This window comes from Hemiscyllium ocellatum, chromosome 19 (genome assembly GCF_020745735.1).
Source record: "Hemiscyllium ocellatum isolate sHemOce1 chromosome 19, sHemOce1.pat.X.cur, whole genome shotgun sequence".
NCBI lineage: Eukaryota > Metazoa > Chordata > Chondrichthyes > Orectolobiformes > Hemiscylliidae > Hemiscyllium > Hemiscyllium ocellatum.
In genome coordinates, this window is record NC_083419.1 from 41846771 (window position 1) to 41866328 (window position 19558).

General features: G+C 41.1%; 2 protein-coding genes across 2 annotated transcripts in view; both read right to left on the minus strand.

The window, feature by feature from the left end:
• LOC132824721 (synapsin-3-like) overlaps nt 1–362 on the minus strand; it is a 298538-nt gene extending 298176 nt beyond the window's left edge. The window contains exon 1 of the mRNA XM_060839391.1: nt 329–362. The gene's annotated coding sequence lies outside the window, so the exon portion shown is untranslated. The remainder of the gene's footprint in view (nt 1–328) is intronic.
• On the minus strand, nt 12–16459 carry mcat (malonyl CoA:ACP acyltransferase (mitochondrial)). The gene is made up of 4 exons (XM_060839392.1): nt 15864–16459; nt 6271–6358; nt 4497–4714; nt 12–775 (listed from the first exon to the last, which is right to left on the minus strand). The coding sequence occupies exons 1-4, from the start codon at nt 16317–16319 to the stop codon at nt 353–355; spliced, it is 1185 nt and encodes a 394-aa protein (XP_060695375.1). The 5' UTR covers nt 16320–16459; the 3' UTR covers nt 12–352.
• Nucleotides 16460–19558: the final 3099 nt, after the last annotated feature.

Consider the following 19558-nt stretch of genomic DNA (forward strand, 5'->3'; position numbering starts at 1 on the left):
TGTTCCTCTGATTAGGTTTTTAGCCAGACATTTTTGTATTTATTTTGTTTAGATCATCTAAGAGATTTTATGATCTAACATTCCTTCTCCACTTCTGACAGACAATATAACTCCTTGTGCATTCAAATTCTTCATATCACCTTCAGCACAGTTGACAACTCACAGATCACTCTGTGCATTTTTTGTCTCAATAAAGTCATTAAGTCCACGACTTAGCTGCAAAAAACAATTTCTACCAGTTCAAGTTGTACAAATTGCTTTCAACTTGATGGAACTTTAACATACCAGCCAAAAGTGAAATTAACCGCAAGTAAAATTATTCTTTTACCAGTCTTTCTGCACAGAAGATACTTCATTCTTCCTCAGTCTCATCCTTTAATTTCACATCAATATGTCGATAGAACCTCCAAGCCTTCAGGTTGCAGTTTTTCAACATTGTCCCAAGCTGGGTCCCTGGGCCGACCTCATATGTATCTGGAAAATCAATCCCTTGTTCTCGTTCATACATAGCATGCATAGTTTGTTCCCATTTTACAGGCATCACCAGCTGTTTCACCAACAGTTGCCGAATATGTTTACTGTTCACGTATTTTTTGGCATCCACATTGGAATAGACAGATATCAGTGGTTTCTCAATGTTGATTCCCTTCAAGATATCATGGAGTGGCTGAGTTGCTGATGTCATGAGGCGAGTGTGGAAGGCACCGCTGACTGGTAGCAGTTTAGTTCGCAGAAAGTGGAACTTACGGCAGTTCTGCTGCAAATATTTGAGAGCCTGTGTCAAAAGAAAAGTACTTTTTGAATCTCATCATTGCAGTTACTTCACCCAGAATGTATTTTTTACTGACCATGAAAGTGGTGATGAAGATCAATATCACGGAAAGTTGGTTTGTCATTTGTGAATAAATCCTAGATTGTTAAAAGTAGCAAAGATGAAAATAACAGAAGTAAAAGTCACAATCTTTCAATCCTCTTTGCGAGAAGGTTCAGAGCAGGAAGCGGGAAGGATTATTTTAAATCACTATCAAAGAAAAGGAAGCAGGATTAAACAAGGAGAAAAAGATTGTCTATGGAGGAGGAATAGAAATTACAGCTGAGCACTGCCCCCACTCAATCTAATGTTCGTAAATAAACTTTCAATTGGCAGTCACTGGATGTCCAGCAATCATAAGAACCAAGAGTAGTTTTCCTCTTTCACTCATCATGGTCAAGATAAAATAACTCAACACTGGTTGCAGGCTGAAAATGGGAGTTTTCAGCTCTCAATGACTTGCCTGTTTGCACTGCTTGAGGTAAACTTAAAAAAAATCACATTAAACATCAAAACATTGAGTGTTGTGAGTGAGTTGAAATCCTGTAGTACACGTGAAGTGTAATAATATCAGAAAACCAAATACTGATGTTAATTCTGAAGCGATCTAGTCATCCTGGTAAAATGCAGGGTAGATTATTTTATATTTTGAAGCAGAGATCTGAAAAACCACGATTACAGAGATCACTGAGAGGCTGGACTTTAATGCACCTCCTTGGCTGGGTTTAAAGGTAGAGGGAAAAACCTAAAATTTAGGCGATGGCCTTGCAGCCACTTTCCTACCACCCCCCTCCCCCACCCCCCCCAACCCCACCCCCCCCACCCCACCCCCCCCAACCCCCCCCAAACCCCACCCCCCCCACCCACCCCCCCAACCCCTCCCCCACCCCGCCCCAACCCCCGGGAATTAAACTTTTAAAGGGCTAAATGACATCAGACAGCCAGCCAAAAACCTCCTCCCCGAAAGTCTATCCATAAAGACTGAAAGATGAAGAAAACGAAGACAGAATGGCAACCTGCTTCTGAACTCCACTTTTGTGTAAGTTCCCTCAGTGCCAGCTCACCGAAAGAGAACACGTTGTCAAAACCATCAGCCCCGATACCCTCACTTTCCTGGGACCAGAACCTGGAGCCTCATCTTTATCACGCTGTAACCCTGCTGCTCCAGTCAGGTTGCAAAGAAAGGTTCTACCAGTTAGCAATTTCTTGGAATATGATGATCATTTTCATTTACTGCACATACATTTAAATTAGCAATTTATGTAAAACTTGAATTTTTTATAATCATATTTATTGTTGTAATAACCTTTATATTTCCTAAGTTTTCTCAATAGTCTGTGAGAGAGAAAACTGAAATGTGCTCCCCATGTGAGAAGGCTGGACGACACTATTCTAAACGTTTGAAACACAGACAAGCATTCATAATAATCACAGCTGTGAAAACAGACCGTTCCAAATAAAACAATGCATTCTATTATAACTGTAAAAAGAGATGCCCCTTTTTTTACCCTTCACCAGATGGCCTGTCAAGGACTGCAGCCCAGAAGCAGTGTCTGCTTTTTCTAACATGAAGTCACAAAATAGTTTTTGACTTCCAAAATTTAAAGGACTTTTGGATTTTTAAATATTTTCAAATTATGAGATCAGAGTTCCCAGGCAATGTTTCCTTCAATATCAAATGCATTAAAGCACCTACCTCATTTGGAAAATATCCTAACACCTTTCAACATTCACAGAACACTGATCAATGGCAGCTCAGTGGTTAACACTGCTCTCTCACAGCGGCAGTGTCCCAGGTTCAATCCCACCATTAATTGACTGTCTGTGTGGAGTTGGCACATTCTCCCCATATTTGTATGGGTTACCTCTGGGTGCTCTAGTTTCCTCCCACAGTCTAATTGCCCTCAGTGTCTGGGGATATGTAGGTAAGATGGGTTAACCATGGGAAAAGGAGTGTTACGGGAACAGGGTAGGGAGGTGGGTTTTGGTGGGACACTCTTCAGAGGATCAGTGTGGACTCAAATGACCTGCTTCCACACTGTAGGGATTCTATGATATGAATTTAATGGTCAAGCTACTTTTGGAGGACACAGCCCTATAATTAACCACAGCTACAAAAACATATCTAACCTGTGATAGAGAATCCAACTACTGAAATGGAAAAATCTGGGGTTCTTTTCTACTTCAAAGCCTATCAAGCAAAGAATTGCAGGTGAATGTTTTTGGTATCCTCACTTGGGACTAGGGCTCCTCCATGACTCACAGCTCCTTTGAGAGGCCCTGACCCATGTGTTCTAATGGAAGTAGGGACTCTTCATAAAAACTGCAAAGGAGTAGGTTTAACCTGCTCTGCCTTGCAATGGAACCAGAAAGGACAGGAGTGCTGCATGCAGACTTACTGTCACATCCTTATCCTTCACCGGCAAACATTCCTGGAAACAGGAAGAGGAATAAAAACGAGATTCCCACAATCGGGTCTGCTCATCAGTTTAAAAGAGCTCCCAAATCATTCAACCTCTTTGAAAATCCAGACCACCTGGTCACCGTTGAATAAAATGAATGCACTGAGCAAACCAAAATACTTCGTAATCATTTTAGATTCTGTCAAGTGTTTTCTGATGTAATAACATTTTGTGATCATCAGATGGCAACACTGCATCAAGAGTCGATTTAGATAACTTTGTTTTCCACAAAGAATAATGCCTTGTAGAATTTATTTGCTATGTTTTGTTGAGGGCCTGAAATTACTTTGCCTCACATCCAAAGATAGGTGTTTAAAAAATGCATTTTTGGGGTGTGCTCCATTGCCCTCAAGAAGGTGGTGATGAGCCGTCGTCTTGAACCACTTCAGTCCATGTGGTGGGCACCAACCTTCTGTGGGTACTACCACTTTTCTCTGTCACTGATTGAAACAACGGAGTGCCTTGCTCGATCATTTCAAAGGGCAGTTAAGAATTGAATTCCTTGCTCTAGATTTGGAGTTACATGGAGGCCAAATCAAGTGAATTCCTTCCCTGAAGGAAATTAGTGAACCAGTGCATTTATGACAATTTCATCATGATGAAATAATCTGAATTTTAAATTCCCCCAGAGTTAAGATCTATACATTACCACAACGTTGCTGTCCTCTGTCAATGGTCAGCTTAGTAACTGAGTTCCTTCCAGCAAGGAGGAAGGTGATCCTGCACCATTCAAGTGAAGAAACTAATAAATGATACTAATAGCAAAATATTGGACTACAACAATCAATACAATTGAACTGGGGAGTGAAAATGATGACAGCATTGTAAAAATTACTTTAAAAAGCCGTAAATGCCAGCTATTGACTGAAATAGCTGGGCACCAATGTCATTCTTTGAAAGTTTGTGTGGCCATCTTCATATATCTGAAAGTCATCTGATGCTACATTGTACTTAAATACAGTTTTTCACCGTGAATTAAAGACTTAAAATGTCTAACAATTTTTTCTTATACTTGTCATCAAATATGGGGAGATAATGATAAATTGCATAGCCATTTGCATCTTTGGTCCAAACAATATTATTTGGTCATGACTTTATTTGACCTTAAAATCACACTGATATTTGAGGCGAAAGTGCTGAATTATGCTCTGATTCAACACTGTATGTGTGAATATGTGTGTGATTCATCCAGAAGAAAAGCATTTCACATTTCCTCAACTTACCTGTAAATTTCCAGCAATCACACGTCCATTGGGAAAGAGGTAGTTAGCCACTTCACACACAGGATCCTCTATCCCCAGTGTCTTGCAATGTTCGCGAGCCTCCAGGCAAGCATACTTGAATTTGGACCCAGCTTGCCCCACAACAGATAACATGCCACTAGGAATGGATTCTGATGCCTCCTGCATAGCCTCTGCCCGCACTTTCACAGTATAGAGAGCTGTAGAGGAGAACAGCACTGGTAAACACAACTTCAATTCCAAATTATTCATTTTCACCTAATTTCACAAATATATTTAACCAATTGGGAACATAGAAAAGTCTGAGTTGAGTGGTTGATAATGCTTTAAGGTTAAGAGAAGAGAATTTACATTTACAGGGCTAATATTAAAAAGAAAATGAGAACCCCAAATATAGCAACGTTACAACAAAAAGATTAATGGTTTAACAGGAAGCATTGAATAAAATTAAGCAAAATAAACACATGAATATATTTTCAAAAAATGCATTAATTAAATCCAAGTTAGGCCACTCAGAGGTTAAATACATTATTGCCTCAATTTTAAAGGTGTGGTTACTGAGATGTTAAATCAAAAGAAGTGGGTGTAAAACAAGCAGTGCAGGGTACTATTTAAAGAGAAGTGGTTTAATTAAAATACTTAAACTACATACAGACAAATTACATGGAGATAGGTTATATCCAAAGATCATGGTGTAGTAAGTGTTCCAAAATTCTAAGCTTGTATTTACATAGTACCACTCATGAGACCAGAGCTATAAAGGGGTGGTGAACTGTGCATATTTGTTACAATGTTGGAAAATGCAGTAGCCAATTTCCACACAATAAAAGATTCCCCATACAGCAATGAGAAAAATGATGAATTAAAGTGTTGCTGGAGGGATAGATATTACCTAACACACTAGAAAGATCAACTTACTCTTCTTTGAATAACATCATGGAATTTATTTGCATCCATTTGAAAGGAGAGGTGGTACCTGTGCTGTTAAAGTGCAACACCAGTATAATGGTGGGGAGTCAGTCTGCATTACTTCCTTAAATGTCAAGGTTGAGTTTGAATCTACAACCTTTTGATTGCAGGCCTCCTGGCTCAGAGATAAGGAAACTACCACTGGACCACAGGAGCCCTTTCAAACTCAAGAATGAGAATGCTACCAACTGAGCACCAATGACACATAACTTGGGTAATTTCACTGTTTACAAACTACCAAAGTCCAAATCAAAGACTGCAATTCCTGACCAAATGGAGAAATAACAGCTAGTTAGTTCAGATTTCTGAAAAAATAACTTTGGCTTGACTAATCGTAGAAAACTTTCAAGAAATCAGAGTGAATAAAGGAAATATCATGGTTGTGGTCAATGTGATTTCTTTTTCAAAAACCCATTTGCTAAAGCATAGACAAAGAATCAGCACAGATCTCCCAATAATCCCACCCTCATTTTCTTCAGTCCTGTTAAGGGCCTCTCTTTTCTACGTGTTTCAGGCTCTGTTGATGGGTTCCCACCTGTAACTTTTCTCAGTGCAGCTGGCGATAGGCCTCATATGCATTTCCAACTTTTCCATTTTCTTATATTTCCAATTTTTGTTGGATGAGCTTATATTCACAGAACACAATTTAAAATGATTTATTGAATCTGCTCTTCAGTACTGATCTGTATTTTGAATTTCTGAACTCAGGTAGGATTCATCCTGAATGTTGTAAATGGGAATCTCATTCATGCACTACTCAGAGTTTTGATTTTTTTTATAGTGTCACCTTCAGCAAAGTCCATTGCTCCTGCAAAGACCAAGGCAGCAAACTCTCCCACACTGAATCCTGCTGCTCCAACACATTTCTCAATAGCCTATAGACATAAAAAGACAGTTAGAACTTAACAACATGAAAAATACAAATCCACAATAGGTAGTGTGCTGTCCACTAGTTATCTTCACAGTCCCAAACCCAAAATTAACTTTTAACTTAGATTATGGCGGCAACAATATTGTTAGAGTTCACAGGTGTCTGTGTTTTATAGAGCTCAAACAATAAACCACAAATTAACAACAAAGCAAAAGGAAAATTAAGTTAATTCCAATCCCTTCAACGTCTATCAGAAATGAAAGGCTACAAAGTGTACCAACACCAAAATTAACTACTGTCTCCCTCACAAGCAAAGAAAATGAATACCTCTTCCTCTCACCATCACCCACACCTCCAAAGTCATAAACTAACACCATTTTATTCTCACCTGCCTAAATAACACGAATCCACACAGACCAGCATGATCCAGAATAAACCTCCAGTTCTATGTTCAGTTAGTAAGCTTAGCAAAAAGGTAGCAATAGAAATGGTTTTTTTACTTACATTAGTGACTTTGAATAGGAGAAATAATGAGGTTGAGTTTGTGTTCCTAATAGAGCTTCAGTAATGTTGTTGAACATGGGTATCAAACACGTGCTTGTCTGGTTTAGTTCTGATATTCATTACAATCAAATAGCCCAGGTGGTATTCATAATCTGGGCTCATAAACAAAGAATGAAGTAAAATACCTCAGGAAACATATGGGAGTATGCTCAGTTACATGTACTGCTGGCTGCGCAACATTGTAAAGAGCTGCAGTAAGAATGTCTACCTAAATAGAAAGCACTGAGTTGTTGACTGCAGCCAGATTAACATGCTGCATAGTATGAGGAGGAGGAGGAGCTATAAGATGGATGAGTTATCAAAACAGTATTTTTAAAGAACCTACTGACCTACTGCCACCTGAGCATGCCACACCAAATGCAAAAACAGAATTTCCAAAAGGTGGAGAATGTAAAACCACCCAATATTGCATTTTCTGCATTTAGTCTGTCTGCCTCTGACCTGAATCACTGTACAACTACCACACCTTTCGTTTATATAGCACATTTAATGTAGTAAAACATTCTTTACAATGTTTCCTCCAAAATGTCACAAACAAAAGCAAACTCTAATAAGGGGCAGGTCTGAGCATTAAATCTAAAGAGCAAAAGTACGAGATATTGGAAAAAACTTGAGGTAAAGTGTAGCTGTGAATTTAGGAGAAGTAAGTGCAGTAAAGAGGGGAATGTGTGATTGGTGCATCTGAGAGCATAGGACAAAGGGAATCTATGATTTGTACAGCAGAGAACATAGGACAGAGAGAATCTGCAACTGGTGCAGCAGAGGGCTTAGGTGAGACAGCAAAAAGGTCAACAGCAATTAAAGGTCATAAACCCAATGACCTCAACGTATCAAGTCCAAATAGACACACAACCTATGAGGAAGATGATCAAGGGGTTTACTCTCAATGAGCAACTAATGCTTTCTGTTGGGTTTGCTTAGGGCATAGATTGGATTCATCATTTCATACATATAGCATTGAATAAACCACATATACCAGCCTGCAAACTATTTCTAACCTCGTCAGTAGTAATGGGTGAGAAACCAGATTCTGAGAATATAGTTTCACAATTTGGTGAGATGAAATGTTGTTTATGATCTGACCCTAGATTTTCAAGGTGGACATCTCTCCCGATCTCCTTTCACATTTCATTGAAAGGTACACTTATGTCAGGAAAGAGACGTTAACAGTTCAAGAATGGGTCTTATGAGTAGAGAGAGTGCAACCAGTGAACAAAGAGTTATAATGAGCCTATGTAAAGGTAGAATTCAAGTAGGACATGTGCAAGGAGAGAGCACAGAAATAGAGGAGAGGTACAACCAGGTACAATGAAAGTTGAATGTGAATGGGAGAGGTATATTGGAATGTACATGAACAGAAAGAGAACGGGACATGTGAGTAGAGAAATAAAGTGAGTTAGGTGTGTCAGAGCAGAAATAGATTGGTCTTGGTGGGTAAAAGGCCAGAAATGGAGGACAATAGTGATTAAATTACGGAGTTTATACAGAGACGGAGGGGAAAAGCAGGAGAGAGCTAAAAACAGTGGAGGCTTCATCACACTGCAGGATAATGTAGGGCGGTAAGTAAGGTGCAAGAAGAGAATGGGGATTGGTGAGAGTTAAAACAGGAGCCACATAGATTTGGATACGCTCAACTTTACAGGCACAGTGAGAGTCTAGCTATGGGAGCAATGGACTAGTTTGGTCTGAGAGGTCACAAAGGTATCATTGAGGGTTTCTGTAGCAGATAGCATCAAGACAGACAGTGTTATCGAGGTTGAAATTGACAGCTTTGGTGTTTAAGCAGAAATGGGACCAAACGTATGGCACAGAGACAAGCAGAAAATTGCCAAAATTCCAAACAATCTAGTTTTTTTTCGTGAAGGTACTGACTATTGTTTTCAGTCTTAGACTCAGAGGTGGTGTGAGAGGACAAGGGAATTGCAAATGTTACATTCTTGTTGAAAAAAGGCTGTAAAGATCAGCCCAGAACTACAGGCCAGTCAGTTTAACTTTAGTGTGGGGAAACTTGTAGAAAGAATATTCAGCACAAAATTATACTCATGTAGTCAGTTAATTAAGGAAAGCCAGCATGGATTTATAAGGGAAAATTATTTTTAATTAACTAGTTGAGAGTTTTTCCAAAGAAATATGGTGTACACGTGATTTCCAAAAAGGTGTCTGATACAGCGCCACACAGACCTGTGAGGAAAGTTACAGCTCATGGAATAAAGTGGGTATTAACAACAAGGATTTGCTCAGTGACAGGAAGAAGACAGTAACAGTTAATGGATAATTTTCAGACTGGAGGAACATCTATAATGGAGTTCCCAGATTCAGTGTCGAGACTCTTACTTTCCTTGATAATATACTAATGACCTAAAGTTTATTGTAAAAGGTATAATTTCACACTTTGTGGTTGGTAGCACTGTGAAATGTAAGGAAGATAGTGTAGAACATCAAACAGGACATAGACAATTTGATGAAGTGGATGGATAGATGGAGATGAAGTTCAATGTGGAGAAGTTAGGTAGAACATGGAAAGAAAATGTAAAGAATATAACCATCTAGGGGGCGCAGAAGCAGAGGGGTCCTGGGTGCATATGTACATAAAACATTAGAGGTGGCAGGATTGATCCTGAGCGAATAATAAAACATACAACATCCTTGGCTGTGTTAATAGCAGCAAACTGTACAAATGAAGTTATGTTCGAATCTGTATAAGTCACTAATTCAGCCTCAGCTGCAGTATTAGGAGGTGCATTTTAGGAAGGATGTGAAAACATTGGAGACAGTAGAGAAAAGATTCACAAAGAGCCAGAAACTTCAATTATGTTGACAGGTTGTAGAAGTTGGGACTCCTTTCCTTGGAGGCGCTTTAATGTAATTATTCAAAATCATGAAGGGCCTAGACAGAGCAGATAGGGAGAAATTGTTCCCATTTGGAAAAGTATCAATTGAAAGCAAAGTACTATGGATGCTGGAGATCCAACATTAGAAACAGAAACTTCAGGACTCAAAGCAGATGCTGCCAAACCTGCTGAGTTTCTCCAGCATTTTCTGAACAGATTTATTGGGAAAAGAAGCAAGACTGCAACGAAAAAAAAACACCCTCTGCTTCAACAACGTGGTTAAGATCTAGAATGCACTGCCAGATAATGTGGTGAAAACAAATTCAATTGAAGCATTAAAATTGAATTATAAAAGGAAATGTCATAGTCATAGAGATGTATAACACAGAAACAGACCTTTCGGTCCAACTTGTCCATGGTGACCAGATATCCTAACCTAATCTAGTTCCATTTGCTAGCACTTGGCCCATATCCCTCCAAAACCTTCCTATGCATATACCTATCCAAATGGCTTTTAAATGTTGTGATTGTACCAACTTCCACCACTTCCTTTGGCAGCTCATTCCATACATGTACCACCCTCTGCGCGAAAATGTTGCCCCTTAGGTTCTTATATCTTTCCCATGTCACGCTAAACCTATGCCCTCGAGTTCTGACTCCCCCACCCCAGGGAAAAGATCTTGTCTATTTATCCTATCCATGCCCCTCAAGACTTTATAAACACCTATAAGGTCATCTCTCAGCCTCTGATGCTCCAGGTAAAACAGCCCCAGCCTCTTCAGCCTTTCTCCATAGCTCAAATCCTCCAACCCTGCAATATCCTTGTAAATCTTCTCTGAACCCTTTCAGGTTTCAGAACATCCTTCCAATAGGAAGGCAACCAGAATTGCATGCAACATTCCAAAAGTGGCCAATCAATGTCCTGTACAGCCGCAACATGACCTCCCAACTCCTATACTCAGTGCTCCGTCCAATAAAGGAAAGCATACCAAGCATTTTCTTCACTATCCTATCTACCTGCGACTCTACTTTCAAGGAACTAAGAACCTGCACTCCAAGGTCTCTTTGTTCATCAACATTCCCCAGGACCTTACTTTTAAGTGTATAAGTCCTGCCCTGATTTGTCTTTCCAAAATGAAGCACCTCGCATTTATCTAAATTAAACTCCATCTGCCACTCCTCCACCCATTAGCCCATCTGATCAAGATCCGATTGTACTCTGAGGCAGTCTACTACACATCCAATTTTGGTGTCATCTGCAAATTTACTAACTATACCTCCGATGTTCACATCCAAATCATTTATATAATGATGAAAAGCAGTGGACCCAGCACCGATCCTTGTGGCACTCCACTAGTCACAGGCCTCCAGTCTGAAAAGCAGCCTTCCACCACTACCCTCTGTCTACTACCTTCAAGCCAGTTCTGTATCCAAATGGCTAGTTCTCCCTGTATTCCATGAGTTCTAACCTGGCCAATCAGTCTCCCATGAAGAATCTTGTTGAACATTTTACTGAAGACAGCACAGATCATGTTTAACCTCACCAATCGTCTGTTACTTCTTCACAATTCTAAATCAAGTTTATGAGATATGATTTCCCATGCACAAAGCCATGCTGACTATCCCTAATCAGTCCTTACCTTTCCAAATACATGTAATTCCTGTTCCTCAGGATTCCCTCCAAAAACTTGCCCACCACCAAAGTCAGGTTCACCAGTCTATAGTTCCCTGGCTTTTCCTTACCACATTTCTTAAATAGTGGCATCACGTTTGCCAATCTCCAGACTTCTAGCACCTCACCTGTGACTGTCGATGATACAAATATCTCAGCAAGAGGTCCAGCAATCACTTCCTTAGCTTCCCACTGAGTTCTAGGGTACACCTGATCAGGTCCTAGTGATTTATCAAATCACCTCCTCCTCTGTAATATGGACATTATTCAAGATGTCGCCATTTATTTCCCCACATTCTCTATCTTCCATATCCTTCTCTACAGTAAACACTGATGCAAAATACTTGTTTAGTATCTCCCCCATCTTCTACAGCTCCACACATAGGCTGCCTTGCTGATCTTTGAGGTGCCCTATTCTCTCCCGAGTTACCCTTTTGTCCTTAATGTATTTATAAAATCCCTTTGGATTCTCCTTAACCCTGTTTGCCAAAGCTATCTCATGTCCCTTTTTGCGCTCCTTATTTCCCTCTTAAGTATACTCCTATTGCCTTTATACTCTTCTAAGGATTCATTTAATCTCTCCTGTCTATACTTGACCTATGCTTCCTTCTTTTTCTTAACCAAAACATCAATTTCTCTAGTCATCTAGCTTTCTCTACACCTACCAGCTTTTCCTTTCACCCTAACAGGAATATACTGTCTCATTTACTCTCGTTATCTAATTTCTGAAGGCTTCCCATTTTCCAGCCGCCCTTTACCTGCGAACTTCTGCCCCCAATCAGTTTTTGAAAGTTCTTGCCTAATTCTGTCAAAATTAGCTTTCTTCCAACTTAAAACTTGTATACACTTAACAAATTCCTCTCCATCTAAACCCTTAACACTATGGCAGTCCCAGTCTATGTTTGGAAAGTAAAAATCTCCTACCATAACCACCCTATTATTCTTACAGATAACTGAAATCTCCTTTTAAATCTGTTTCTCAATTTCCCGCTGACTATTAGGGGGTCTATAATACAATCTCAATAAGGTGACCATTCCTTTTGTATTTCTCAGTTCCACCCAAATAACTTCCCTGGATGTATTCCCAGGAATATCTTCCCTAAGTACAGCAGTAATGCTATCCCTCATCAAAAAGGCCACTCTCCTTCCTCTCTTGTCCTCCCCTTTCTGTCCTTCCTTTAGCATTTGTATCCTGGAATATTAAGCTGCCAGTCCTGTCCATCCCTGAGCCATGTTTCTGTAATTGCTATGATATTCCAGTCCCTGTTCCTAACAATGCCCAGAGTTCATCTGCCTTCCCTGTTAGGCCTCTTGCATTTAAGTAAATACAGTCTAATTTATCAGTCCTACCTTGTTCTCTGCTTTGTTGCTGCCTGTCCTGACTGTTTGAGTCACTCCTTTTCCCAACAGCTCCAGTCTCAGACTATCTCTTTTCTCTCTATCTCCTTGGGTCCCACACCACCCCCCTCCACCTTACTAGTTTAAATCCTCCCAAACAGCTGTAGCAAATCTCTCTGCCAGCATATTAGTCCCCTTCCAATTCAAATGCAACCCATCCTTCTTGTACAGGTCACTGTACCATAGGATAGCAGGGAGAAGGCAGGAGAATAGCACAAATTGAAGTGTTTATGCAGAGTCAGTGTAGACCGGATGGGCTAAATGGCCTCCTCCTATGCTATGACTATTCTGTGATTCTATTTCAGACTGTGGGCAGGGAAATGAACAATGTTCATTGTTAAAGAATAGGGTCTGTGGTGGAGAACCAATATTTAGTTGGTGAGTATGTGTGCTCAGCCAATGCTTCAAGTTGGACAAACATTGTGACAGAAGAGGGGGTGGTTCTTCAAAGTGGTGTTCAACCACTATACAATCTATTTTATTTCTTAATTCATGTCCATAGAGAGTTGAGTTTTTACAGCACAAAAAGAGACCCCACAGCCCATAGCTTCCATGCAGGTCATCAAATATCAACCTTTCCTCATCCCATTTTCAAACACTGGGCCCACAGCTGTATATACCATGGTATTTGAAGTGTTTGTCTAAGTAGTTCTTCAATATCTTGAGGGTTCCTGCCTCTATCAATTTATCCATCATTTTAGGCAGTGAGCTCCAGATATCCACCTGTCTGTGAAAATGTTTTGTGCCCCCAGGTTGCTGATCCCTCTACTAATGGGAAAAGCTTCTCTGAAATTCCCCTGTCTATGCCCTTCATCATTTTGTTCACTTCAATAAAGATCCCACCTGCTTCAGCCTTCACTGCTTGGAAAAATCAACCTTAGCCTGGCTAGTTTCTCTCCAGCCCAGGTAATATTCTGGTGAATCTCTTCCACTAGAATCGCAAATGCTATTCCAGCTGTGGCCTAAGTAACAATATACACAGCTCCATCATAACCTCCTTGCTCTCATTTTCAGAATATTGACTAATAAAGATGTTTCCTCTATGCCTTCTTAACTATTTTATCTACCTGCCCTGCTGGCTTAAGGATTTATAGATGAGCAAACCAATGTCCCCATGATGCTCTTTACTTCCGAGGGTGCTACCATTGAACGTGTACTCTCTTGCCTTGATAATCCTCCCAAAATGCTTTTCAAGATTAAATTCCACTTGCCACTGTTCAGCCAATCCGACGAGCCTGTCAGTATCATCCTGCAGTCATCAGGATTTATTACATCACCAATATTCATGTCATCTGCAAAATGAATAATAATGTCTCCTATGTCCATGTCTAGATTATTAAATGTGCATTACAAAGAGCAAAGGGCCCAACACCAAACGCTGTGGTACATCACTGTTTTGTCACTCTTCAACTAAAGCCATTTGCTTCCTGCCAATAAGTCATCCGGAATCCTGATGAAGGGCTTATTCCTGAAATGTTGACACTCCTGCTCCTTGAATGCTGCCTGACCTGTTGTGCTTTTCCAGCACCACATTTTTCAACATCTTAATCAGTCTGCCATGCAACCAGACTGAAGTGTATATCGACTAGATCAACTGCACTACCTTCATCTACACACTGGGTGAACTCCTCGAAAAATTCAATCAAACTTATTAGACATGATGCCCCCCTTACAAAGCCATGCTGATGATCCTTACTTAATTCTTACCTCTCTAAAAATGGGGATTAATTCCCTTAGACTTTTTTTCTTAATAGTTTCCTTACCACAGATGTTAGACTCATTGACCTGTACTTCTAGATTTATAGAACTCCTACAGTGTGGAAGCAGGCTATTCGGCCCATCAAGTCCACCTCTACCCTCCAAAGAGTATCCCACCCAGACCCACCCCATATCCTATCCCTGTAACCTGCAAATCCCAAGGCTTATCTACCTAGCCTGCACATCTCTGGACCCAACGGGCAATTTAGCATGGCCAATCCACCTAAGCTACACATCTCTGGACTTCCCAGAGTATCCTTACAACTCTTCTTGAGTGATGACAGTACATTACATTTCCTCTAGTCCTCTATCACCCTTCCTGCAGCCAGAGAGGATTTGAAAACAAACAAGAGACAGAGCCCCTGCAATCTCCTCCCTTGCTTCCCACCACAGCCTGAGCTACACCTCATCTGGCCCTGGGGAAATTATCCCCTTTCAAGGCTGCTAATGCCTCCTCTCTCTTTCAATGGCAATTCATTCAAGTCTATCTCTGTTCTAACGAAACCCCCCCCCCCCCCAAACACACACACACAGTGAGCATTGCTGGCATGGCCATCTGCTGTTGCCCTAATTGCCCTTGGAATGTTTTTGTGAACTGCAGTCTATCCAGTGTTAGTATCAACCATAGTGCTGTTAGGAACAGAGTTCTACAATTTTGACTCAGTGACAGTGTGGCTTGGAGGGAAACTCCAAGGTGGTCATTTTCCTTTGGATCTGCTGCTCTTACTGTCTAGTTAGTAGAGGCTATAGGTTTGGAAATTGCTGTTGAAGGAGCCTGAATGATTTGCCGCAGTGAATCATGTGGATGGTACATACTGCTGCCGATGTGTGTCAGTGGTGAAGGTGTAAGTGTTGAAGGTAATGGATGCAGTGGCAATCGAGTGTCCTACTTTGTCCTGGATGGTGTCAAGTTGCTAAGTACTGTTAGAACTGTAGTTACCCTGGTAAGTGGAGAGTATTCCATTCCAATCCTGACTGGTCCCTAATGGAAGATGGACAGGCATTGAGGAGACAGGTGGTGAGTCACTCACTGAATACTTGTAGTCCCAGTATTTATATGGCCAATTCAGATCAGTTCAGTTCAGTTTATAGTACCATCCTGTAAATGTCACACTGTCTACAGAAAATTAGTGTGAAAACTAATGTAGCACTTTTCTTTAAATTTTAAATGGACTTGAGGTGTAATCAACTTGTGATCCTTGGGTTTTCTTCAAACATTTAAAAACAGCTTATGTCAAACAGGGCAGGGATTTGAAACGTGGTTAGCTAACCCAAGTTCTACTTACTTCAGGGTTTTCAACATGCAGCCTTTCCACTGCAGCTAAGGACGTGACAAAAACTGCTGGCTGGCAGTGAACAGTTTTATTTAACTCTCCCTCCGGTCCATTCATACACAAAGACAGCAGGTCATAGCCCAGGATCTTCTGGGCAGCTGCGAACATTTGCCTGGCGTTGTGGTATTTCTGGAGCCCTTCGCCCATTCCCACAAACTGGGTGCCCTGGCCGGGGAACAGCAGCAGCGAGCTCTGCCGGGGCTGCCTCCTGCTCAGCTCTTTCAGCCGAGCCTCACTCGGCTCCGGCCCTAACATCGCCGAGATGTCCACGGAAGGGCCTGGAGGTCGCTGGGGCCGGGAGGTCGCCAGCTGCCTGCACTGGGTGAGGTTCGGCAGCGGGGTTTGCAGCCAGTGTCCCGGTCTGCAGCCAAACGCAGCCAGTCTCATGGCCACAGAGGAAGGGAGCATTTTAAATACGCCTTCTCCTGGGGTGGGACACGAGGAGGAAGTGAACAGACCTTGCTGCAAACCCTTCCCTAACTCCCTCAAGTGCAGGCAGGCAGTAACCAACAGCACTATCTGCTCAAAGACAAACCAGGCACATTCTTCTGTCTCCTACCAGTGTCACACTGCTCAGCACAGGGGAAACCAGGCTCAGTACAGCTCAGTTCCTACATATCAACACACACCGCTCCTCTACACCCTTAAGAGGAAATTACCTTTGCTGACTGAATAAATCCAGCTGAATTTTAAGTTTGCTAAAAAAAAACCCTGGTCAGCTTCAGCCTGAATTATTTCGACACCGTTTATTCGGCATTGCCCTCTCGTTCACATTGCCTGTCCTCAACTTGTATTCACTGCACATTTCCTGCATCAGCCAAATGCATGGTGCTCACTCTTTCCACCCTCTGTTTTGGGTTTATCGCTACCTGCTTCACAGTTCACAATACTTCCAAGTATTGGGTTACTTGCAATTTTGAAATTATCCAGTGCACACTCGAGTCTTGGCCGTTCATATGATTATATTAAAACAGCACAGTGGTCCTGACTTCTGGGGAACGCCACTGTAAACCTTGTTCCAGTGAAAAAAGGAATCATTCACCATCATTTCCTCGTGTCAATCAGCCAACTTTCTACCCCGGTACCATCCTGTCATTGTCCCCATTATTCGAATGGGCCTTAAATAACAGCGTTATACAACAGAATGTTTTCTTAACCGATTTCAGAGGGCAATTAAGAGTCAATCATACTGCTGTGAATCTGGAGACAGACTGGGTCCACATTTCCTGCCCTGACAGCCCTGGAGAATTTGATGGGTGTTTTTAATAATCCAATCATTTCATGGTTATTTTTAATGATGAATCAATTGATTGAATATTAAACACTACTAGTTGCTACTGTGGGATTAATATGTCCAGTCTCATGGTTATCTGCTCCATCATCATTAAACTACCATCACCAACCCTTACATTTTCCATTTGTGGAAATGTACCTCAACTGTACTTGAAATATCTGCTTGTTAAAGACAAATTATTTTTCCAGTATAGTTTTGTCTGTCTTTTTTAAATCTAATTTATCTACATCAGATTTATTCTCAACTGAAGTTGACCCTTTGTCAATTAATATTTCTATTCTTGATGTCCCCTTGGCTAATCTAAACTTTACGACTCTATAATCACTGGTCTTTTTATTTGCTCATCAAAAATGTTCCCTGACACTCGATCCATTTGGCTCACTAGCCATTCAGTAATTCTTCTTGAATTACTGAAAAATGCTGACTCCAGGATGCCTAAGTTGACAGGCAGGAGGCTGTAAGAACACAGCAAGTCAGGCAGCATCAGGAGGTGGAGAGGTCGTTGTTTTGGACCTGAAGCATCCACTTCTTCACCTCCTGATGCTACCTGGCTTGCTGTGTTCTTACAGCCTCCTGCCTGTCAACTTTGGATTCCAGCGTCTGCAGGTTTTTTGCCCCCAACTCCAGGACTCCCGACCTCCAGGTGAACCCAGCATGGACTTGTCTGTTTTTATATTATTTTCTCTTTTAAAAAGGTTCAGAAAAAAAATTACAAGGATGTTGCCAGGATTGGAGGGTTTGAGTTATAGGGACAGGCTTAATAGGCTGAGGCTGTTTTCCCTGGAGTGTCAGAGGCAGAGGGGTGACCTTATAGATGTTTATAAAATCATGAGGGGTATGGATAGGGTAAATAGATAAGGTCTTTTCAGAACTAGAGGGCATAGATTTAGGGTGAGAGGGGGAAAATATAAAAGGGACCAAAGGGGCACTTTTTCACACAGAGAATAGTGTGTGTATGGACTGAGCTGCCAGAGGAAGTGATGGAGGCTGGTACAATTACAGCATTTAAAAGGCACCTGGATGGGTAGGTGAAGAGGAAGGCTTCGGAGGGACATGGGCCAAGTGCTCACAAATGGGACTAGGTTAGGTTAGGATATCTGATTGGCATGGATGAGCTTGATTGAAAGGTCTGTTTCTGTTCTGTACATCTCTATGACCCTGCTATAGAAGGTCTGTAATCCTGAACTTTTAATTTTATTTTTCCCATTTATACCAAAGACTTTGTATCTGGACGCCATAGTTCCCATAGAACCATAGAATCCCTACAGTGTGGAAACAGGCCCTCTGACCCAACAAGCCCACACTGACCCTCTAAAGAGTAACCCACCCAGACCCATTCCCATTCCCATTCCCCTACTAGTCTACATTTACCCCAGACTAATGACCTAACCTGCATATCCCTGAACACTATGGGCAATTTAGCATGTCCAATTCACCTAACGTGTACATCGTTGGACTGGAGGAGGAAACCTACACAGACACAGCTAGAATGTGCAAACTCCACACAGACATTCACCCAACGTTGGAATTGAACCTACATCCCTGGTTCTGTGAGGCAATAGTGCTAATCACTGAGCCACTGTGCGTTTGCAATTAAGATGTCGCCAGAAATGGTGACTTTGTACACTCTTCATTGTACTCATGCATTCCTGTACTTTAGTATACATGACAATAAAACATAACACAGCAATAAATTCTAACTTCTAAAAGCTCTTCTTCCCCTCAAGGCTTTTAGACTGTTAGTATCTCAGTTTAGATTTGGACAATTAAAGTCGAGCACCCACCTTATTACAATTAGCAATAATAACAGAAATTGCTGGAAAACATCATCAAGCCTGGCAGCATTTGTGGAGAGAAATCAGAGTTAACGTTCCGGGTGAAGTAACCCTTCCTCAGAACTGAGGAGACCTCTTGAGAACTCAGAGCTTTTCCAGCAATTTCTATTTTTGTTTCTGATTTACACATCTGCAGTTCTTTCGGTTTACATTATAATTAGTATCGCTTTTGTACTTTTTTGTAACTTGTTGTTTTATGTCTTTCTATAATTGACAGAATAGACCCAATAAGGTAAACACTTTCTCCTATGTATCTGAGCTTTAACAAATAGACATTCAGTGTTGATCAATATGTTGCTATGACTCTCATTTTTGATTCTCTATCAATTATTTTTAATACCAGAGAATCCATAAAAAAGATTGACATCAACTATTTTCACTTTCTGCTTTGCCTCCAGGAATGTGTTTGGGTTGTTCACCGAGGACTATGTTTACAGTCACACTCTCTATTGACACATCCACAGGAAGTGCACTCTGGAAACCACTTCATTCACATCAACGGAGGGGGCGGGCGGGAC

Coding starts and splice junctions, on each gene's coding strand:
- mcat (XM_060839392.1), bottom strand. CDS start 16,319: ATGCTCCCTTCCTCTGTGGCCATGAGACTGGCTGCGTTTGGCTGCAGA. Junction 6,359..15,863: donor TGCATGTTGAAAACCCTGAA/GTAAGTAGAACT, acceptor TTATGTCTATAG/GCTATTGAGAAATGTGTTGG. Junction 776..4,496: donor TGATTGCTGGAAATTTACAG/GTAAGTTGAGGA, acceptor CTTTTGACACAG/GCTCTCAAATATTTGCAGCA.